The sequence below is a fragment of the Octopus bimaculoides genome, chromosome 26 (assembly GCF_001194135.2).
Source record: "Octopus bimaculoides isolate UCB-OBI-ISO-001 chromosome 26, ASM119413v2, whole genome shotgun sequence".
NCBI classification, from domain to species: domain Eukaryota; kingdom Metazoa; phylum Mollusca; class Cephalopoda; order Octopoda; family Octopodidae; genus Octopus; species Octopus bimaculoides.
Window position 1 is genome coordinate 24,952,254 of NC_069006.1, and position 7,940 is coordinate 24,960,193.

The window sequence follows — 7,940 nt, forward strand, 5'->3', positions numbered from 1 at the left end:
TATATATATATATATATATATATATATATATATATATATTATATAGAAATGTGTGCATGTGAAAAGTATGCTGTCCACAAGATTTTGGGATTATATTAATCTGCAAACCGTGCAGTAGATATATCTATCTCCATCTACAAAAGCATCAGCAGGCCGTAAAATTGTGCAGTACAGTGCATATAGAGTGAACGGGTGGGATGGTGGTAGATCGCTGGATGCAATAAGACGACGACGACGACAAGTAGTAAGCTTACTACTAGAACACACAGATTGGGGGGAAAACATCATCGCAGTGTGTGTGCGACAAGGGAAGGCATTGAGAAATAATGCAACCGTTTCACTGGTTGTTATTGGGGTTAAGGGATTGTTATATATATTCTTTTTGCTTACCTCAGTATCACGTATTTCCTTTTGAGTAATTTGTTCATTGGGGGCACACTGGGTGCGAAGGCCGTACAAATGTTTGGCTGTGAAGTCTATCATACTCTGAACTGTGCTGCAGGTCTGGATGGCGTGTTCAACAGACCACTCCTGCCCTGATTCGCAAGACATTTTCGATCTCTAAGCTTCAACATGCCATAGCAGTATTCTCTGAGGGATAATCTCAGTTCACTGTTGTGAAAGAAGTCATGTTGGTCGGCGGAAAGCCCGTAAAAACAAGTGATTAACACCGAGTGCAGGCTGACAAAAACTCTGCACAGATCAAATACGCCATGTTGAAATTGTCACTTCTCGCGAGAACGTGTTGCGCCACTTAAACGAGACTTACCAAAGTTTTACCGGGAAAATCGTGATCACAGCTTCAACACCAAGCACCTTGTATATTTACGTCTGTCTCCTCTCTTTTGCATCCTTATTTAGTCGATCCGTAACTATATTTTTTTAAATATAACATGGACGGAGGCAACAAGGAAAAATCAAACCTTCCATGGTAAATATATTTCCCTCGTGTCTTACTTATAATGTGTAAATTATGTTTATATATATCCAATGTTGCGAGGTTTCTAATTTGAAAACATTAGCATGTGATCGTCAACTATTCCATATTTCTAATGTTAACATCATATTTTATTTACCTGAACCTTGTTAAAACACTTCTATGGGATGATTAGGATTATAAATTTATTGAAGTTTAATTGGCAAAACGACAGAGCGAAACTATCAGTTTATTTTATAACGTTTATCGTTTTCAATTCTCGTATCAGTCATTTTGGCGATTTATTAGTTTTGGCTACGTATATACTATTATGCATGTAGTCGTCCACTAAAAGAAGAAATAACCTTATATTCCAACAAAATAAACCAATATTTATAGAAATTGGAACTACGTATACTCGAGTGCCCGTGTATTTTAACCATCAATTTGACCCAAGAATGTGGTATCTGGTATTGCAGACCAAGTTTTCACATTTTCGTTAAGTGTAGCTATAGGTATCGAGTTAGAATGGGTACCAAGCTGTTATTTATTTATTTTACTTGTTTGATCTGCAAGAAGGAGTTTGTTCATTATTTTTGTTGGCCCTCCACAACTGGAGGAAACCCACACGGTTAATGTTAATTTTGAATAGATGCAAATTGACGATCGCTGCAGATTAAGACTTCCAGATGGCGACCCTGGGAAGTAAGGCGTGGGCGAAGTTGTTAGTGTTGAGAGGTTGTGGTGGACCCAGTTTGGATGATGAGGGGAGAAAGGAAGGGTATGAGTCCGAAGTACCTGAGTGAAGGTAACAAAACTAGGTAGCTTCGGGGTGCCATGGCTAATGTAATAGCGGTGAAAAACAACAGAGTGGATAGAACACGTCTGTTGAGAAGCAACTTCATACCAATTAGTCGGGTGACCCCTTTTTCTTGTAGTCTGGAATTTGAGTGCATATGTCAGTAGCAGCATCGCCCCAGTTGTGTGAGCTGTCACCAATGGTAAAGTTCTATTTGAGCTTTGTAGAAGGTTTGGGCTGAAAGTTAATTGTTTCTGACCTTGAAGAGGGAGGTCAGTCTTTGTCCTATTATGAAGATATGCAATCACCAGGGAAGAGGTCCTCAGTGATGGTAACCTTGCAGGGTTCTAGCTGCATATTATTGAAGGGTCGTGGATGGGTTCTGATATTGTGAACGCTGACATGATCTCCACATTTTGAGGGCTGTTCGTGACGTCAGTGCAGGTTGGAAAGGGTTTAAGTTGTATTTGGACAATGCTTGCTTGGTTGTGGAAGATTGAGCAGGAACAGAGTGATACCATCTGCAATAGGGGTGGGCTTTGTTAGGGATAACAGTATGTAGGTCGCTGGCGAGTAGCTAGAAAGTTAAAAGATAAAACCGAACACCTAGGTAGGTCTATGACTCATCAATTCAAGAGTTCCTTTCTGATTGTGCTGTGGCCAGATCCACCATCCATTGCCAGTTCATCAGGCCTGTTGTGACTTATTTTTGCTAGGTAACTTAGCGGTTTGGCAAAAGCGACCGATAAAATAAGTACTAGGCTTCCAAAGAATAAGTCCTGGGGTCGATTTGCTCAACTAAAGGCGGTGCTCCAGCATGGCCACAGTCAAATGACTGAAACAAGTAAAAGAGTATGTTTGCACTCACACTCTCACTCACTCTCATGCACACACTCACTCACACACACACACACATATCCATACATGTGCTCTCTCTCTTACTCTTACAACCCCTCTCATACGCACCCCTCTTATGTACACACATGCACACACACACACATACACACACAAAGTGGGAGAAATGTTTGGAAACCTTTCATTGGTTTATTGATGTATTTTCTTTCTTTCTTTCTTTCTTTCTTCAGGATTGAAAAATACCGCCCCCAAAACCTTGAGGAATTGATTTCTCATAATGACATTATTAATACAAGTAAGTGCTGCTTTCCTTAACCCTTGTCTTACCATTTTTCTGTCGAAATACACTGCTCTTCTTTCAACTGGTTTTGGAAAATAATGTCCAAGTGGTTTTGGGTTCAAATCCTTTGCTTAACACATTGGTCACATGTCTTCTGTTGTTTGAGGCTGACCAAATCCTTATCTGTGGATTTGGTTGATGGAAACTGAAAGAAGCCTGTCACATTTTTGTCCAGATACATTTTGGTCACACCTTGTATGTAGTAGTAGTAGTAGTAGTAGTTGCAGTGATGAGAAATAAACAAACTCTAGGTTAGTCCAAATATGTTTGTGACCTATTTTAACTTCTAAAGACAGCCACTAATGTATTTGTTCTGACCAGGCAATCTGCGACTGTTCCATTATAAAGCTACAGCTTTCCAACCAGCTCAGGGTTATCTCTATTTGGTGTCTCCTATTAAGGAAAAATAAAGAGCCAGAAATGTATCTAAGAGTCTATCAGAAGGCTGCACAGGTGCCGCTGAATGTCTTTAGCATAATAAGGGGCAAGAAAAGCAAGGGAGACAACCCAAATATTTTAACCTGCAGAATGTGCAATACTAAAGACTATTGTTTTTAGTTGTCGCAGCACATCGGCTTATGTTATTTATTTATTTGATTATAGCAGTTCGTTAGCAATGTATTATCGTTTGATTAAAAAACAAAAAACATTTAATTTGGCTTCCTTTTTTTTATTATTAATTTTTTTTTTTTTTCAGTCAAGAAATTTGTCAATGAAGATCGTCTACCTCATTTACTTTTTTATGGTCCTCCTGGTACAGGAAAAACCAGCACTATCCTTGCAGTTGCCAAACAGATTTATTCCCCTAAGGAGTTCAATTCAATGGTCCTTGAGGCAAGTCATATATTTCACTAGGCCACAAGCCTTCACATATTAATATAAACAATTCCTCAAGAGTTTTGAATTTCATTTTAGGTGCTGGATCTTAAACAACTTCTTTACCTCTTTATTTTCCAATCAGCTTTAAGTAATTTGAATTGTTGTGTTCTGTTCCCGTTTGTGGCCCCAGCTGGTGACTATTGTATGTTTTGTTGTATTTGCAGTTGAATGCCTCTGATGACCGTGGTATCGGAATTGTGCGAGAAAATATTCTAAGTTTTGCCAGTACAAGAACAATTTTCAAGTATGTTACTTCTTTTGTGGTGGTTTGTTGTTGTTGTAGTTGTTGTTGATGGTGGTGGTGGTTGTTGTTTTTCAGCCATGTTGATAGTTGAGTGATGATATTTCCAAGTACACCAATTACTATTGGTATCACGTCTACTTTCTTCATTGACCACAACTATCTTATGTCCCACTTCAAATTGTCATATAGGTAGAGGTGTGGATGTGTTGTAAGAAGCTTGCTTCTCAACTACTTAGTTCTGGGTTCAGTCCCACTGCATGGAACCTTGGGCAAATGGCTTCTACTATAGCCTTGAACTGACCAAAGCCTTGTGAGTGGATTTGGTAGACAGAAACTGAAAGAAACCCATCATGTATGTGTGCACACATGTCTGTATCTGGATTGGGCACTGCATTGTGTTCTTGAGCAAAACACTTCATTTCATGTTTCTGCAGTTCACTTAGCTGGCAAAGATGAGTAATCCTGTGACACACTGGCGTCCTGTTCAAGTGAGGAATTTATACTCCATGGAAACCAGGAAACCAGCGCTTATGAGTCGGTATGACTTGAGGAAGAAACTAAAAAAAAAAAAAAAAATTTAATAAAAATGTATTCCAAACATATTTACACTGATTGAAAAAAGAATTTGTTTTATTTCTGTTACAGGTCAGGCTTTAAGTTGGTCATTTTAGATGAAGCAGATGCCATGACACGAGATGCTCAGAACGCACTTAGAAGAGGTAAATTAGCAAATATTTACTAACAGTCCACCCTGCTGGGTGCTTTCCTCAAAAGCTCTTTTCCAGCATGGAAAGTGGAAATAAAAACGATGATGACATATGTATGTATATAGATAGAGACACAGATACATACATATATATTTATATATAATACATACATACAATATGGGTGCAGGTGTGGCTATGTGGTAAGAAGCTTGCTTCCTAACCACAAGGTTCTGGGTTCAGTCCCACAGCGTTACACCTTGGGCAGGTGTCTTCTATAGCCTTGGGCCAACCAAAACCTTGTGAGTGGATTTGGTAGGCAGAAACTGAAAGAAGCCTGTTGTATATATATATATATATGTGTGTGTCTGTGTTTGTTCTCCCTCTACCGCTTGACAACCAGTGTGTTTCTGTCCATGTAACTTAGCAGTTTGGCAAAAGAAACTGGTTGTGTAACTACCAGGCTTTAAAAAAAAAATGCACTGGGGTTGATTCATTCGACTAAAATTCTTCAAGGCAGTGCTCCAGCATGGCCACAGTCTAATGACTGAAACTAATATAAGAATATATGTACTTGCATACAACCATAGCCATTAACGAAGAGAGAGAGAGAGATGGAAGGAGAGTTGCCAGTTTGAATTCATTCTGTGATGTATTGTTCTTAGATTTCCTTGACCCTTCTCTGTCTCACCGTTTCCATCTTTTAATTCTTCTTTACTCACTAAAATCCATTAAACTTTGAATTCGTTTCCTTCTATTTTTCTCCCTTTAGTTATCGAGAAATTCACAGAGAACACCAGATTTTGCATCATATGTAACTACCTATCCAAGATTATTCCAGCATTGCAGTCACGTTGCACACGCTTTCGGTTTGCTCCTCTTTCCACAGACCAAATGATGCCACGTTTAGAATACGTCATTAAACAAGAAGGGTAAAAACCAACATGGCATTCTTAGTCATATATCTTTGTGTCTTGTTTTGCTTTCTTTACCATTTTGTGAGTTGCTTGAAAGGTTCCTGGCTTTAGGTAAAAGAAGACACAGGATGAGGGTCAGTTAATTATGATTTCATTCAACATATTCCCCTTCCAGACTCACACAGTTATCACAGCGGTCCCAGGTAGGGAACAGCTGTAACCTTAAGTAGATCTGCAATGAAAGGTGTTCAGGCTGTGACACTCCCACCCCACTCTTATTTCTGTCTTCCTCTTTATTCTGTTTCCCACTGGCTCAACGACGAGGATTCCAGTTGATCCGATCAATGGAACAGTCTGCTTGTGAAATTAACATGTAAGTGGCTGAGTGCTCCACATTACACATGTACCCTTAATGTAGTCTTCAGGGATATTCAGCATGACAAAGTGTGACAAAACTGGCACCTTTGAATTACAGGTGCAACTCATTTTTGCCAGCTGAGTGGACTGGAGCAATGTGGAATAAAGTGTCTTGCTCAAGGAGGTAATGTGTCACTGGAAATTGAACTCAACCTAAACCCTGCGCTTTCTAGGGCTACATTATCCAGTGTGTCCTTCCTTTTTTAAGCCAGTAGAATATGGTGTTAGGGAGATTTGGTTGCTATTTCTAATGGATTGAAGGATCATGTAGAGCCTTCCTTGTTGGTACTTAGCTTCTGGTTGAGTCATAGTGGAAGTTAAGTAAAGCAACACCTTGAATGTTAGCTGTTATATTTATAGGTCTTATAGCTACCACGCCTTTCCCCATATAGCTATTCACACACACACACACACACACTCATAGACAAGTAGGACTTGAACCAAGCACTCAGCCACTCCACTTCCCCTGCCATCAAAAAAAAAAAACAACAAAAAAAGCCACAAATATTTTTCTAGTTGTTAACATAACTGCAATTGTTATTTTGTGTTTGTAGGGTGAATGTGACCCAGGATGGCATGAAAGCTATTGTTACTTTGGCATGTGGTGATATGAGGCGTTCTCTCAATATGCTTCAGGTAAGTGGTAATGTCTCAACAAGCTGATTGTGCTCCAGCATGGCAACTTGTACATAAAATCCCTTCATTGGCAGCTTTGGTAAATTTACTCCAAACTTTACTGGGATCCGTCTTGTACCCCTCCTCACAAATGTTTACAAAAGGTGGCAATAAAGTTAACCCCTTTTTTTTTTTATCGTATTTCTCTTTCCATCCACTAAACTTATTTCATAAGCACACCAGGACAAAATGCTTAGCGGTATTTCACCTGTTGCTGCATTCTGAGTTCAGATTCTGCCGGGGTCAACTTTGCCTTTCATCCTTTTGAGGTCAATTAAATAAGTACCAGTTACTCACTGGGGTCAATGACATCGACTAGTCCCAGCCCCCCAAAATTTCAGATCTTGTGCCTATAGTAGAATCGATTACTATTATTATTATTGTTATTATTAATTATCTCTTTTTCAGAGTGCTTCAATGGCTTTTGATAAAGTGACAGAAGATAACGTTTATTTATGTGTTGGACATCCTCTCCGTAAAGACATTGAAAATATTGTCCAGTGGCTGTTAAACTCCAGTTTCACAGAAGCTTATAAAAGTATCCTTGTTTGGTATGTGTAAAAGTGCATGTGTGTGTGTATGTGCATGGACAACAGATGTTAAATGATGATGATGATACACACACATTGTTTTTAGGTTGAGTTATATAATTTTACATTAGTGCTACTCCCTAGTTTTGTAGTGTCCAAGTTTATTATTCTCTTACAAGAATATTATCGCCAGTGACTTCAAAGTTTCAGCTAGCTAAGCCATCATTGGACTGTGATGGCTTAGCTGGCTGGTAAGTACCTAAAAATAGACAGTGGGTTTGGAGGTGCGATTTTGATTGAATAAAACCCTTCAAGGTGATGCCCCAGCATGGCCACAGTCCAATGACTGAAACAAGTGAACAATGAAAGATAATAATTAATGAGTTTTCTCTAATTATTACCTAATTTTCCTTGACATTGCTGTAGATATTCTCCAGTTGAAGGTTGCCAAAGGTTTGGCTCTCCAAGACATTCTCACCGAAGTTCACGTTTACGTACATCGAAGTAAGAATTATTTCATTTTCTTTCATTATTATTATTATTTGATATTTTCCTCATTTTTGTCATTGAATTTTTTTTTTTTCAATTAACAAAGCTGACTGCATCTTTAGATATTTGGCTTGCTAGAAATAGCAGCACATCTTCTGCAAATAACATCATTATT

At 38.7% G+C, this 7,940-nt stretch overlaps 2 protein-coding genes across 2 annotated transcripts in view; one reads left to right on the forward strand and one right to left on the reverse strand.

Moving 5' to 3' along the window:
* LOC106871843 (kinase suppressor of Ras 1-like) overlaps window positions 1–552 on the reverse strand; it is a 56,176-nt gene extending 55,624 nt beyond the window's left edge. Inside the window, 1 exon segment of the mRNA XM_052976936.1 lies at window positions 391–552. Within this exon segment, the coding sequence (XP_052832896.1) occupies window positions 391–552 (162 nt within the window).
* A 169-nt stretch (window positions 553–721) lies between these two features.
* On the forward strand, window positions 722–7,896 carry LOC106871854 (replication factor C subunit 5). Its single transcript, XM_014918581.2, has 9 exons — window positions 722–931; window positions 2,801–2,865; window positions 3,608–3,744; window positions 3,954–4,033; window positions 4,679–4,752; window positions 5,510–5,669; window positions 6,626–6,707; window positions 7,155–7,284; window positions 7,703–7,896. The coding sequence occupies exons 1-9, from the start codon at window positions 894–896 to the stop codon at window positions 7,864–7,866; spliced, it is 930 nt and encodes a 309-aa protein (XP_014774067.2). The 5' UTR covers window positions 722–893; the 3' UTR covers window positions 7,867–7,896.
* Window positions 7,897–7,940: the final 44 nt, after the last annotated feature.

Coding starts and splice junctions, on each gene's coding strand:
- LOC106871854 (XM_014918581.2), top strand. CDS start 894: ATGGACGGAGGCAACAAGGAAAAATCAAACCTTCCATG. Junction 932..2,800: donor GAAAAATCAAACCTTCCATG/GTAAATATATTT, acceptor TTCTTTCTTCAG/GATTGAAAAATACCGCCCCC. Junction 2,866..3,607: donor TAATGACATTATTAATACAA/GTAAGTGCTGCT, acceptor TTTTTTTTTCAG/TCAAGAAATTTGTCAATGAA.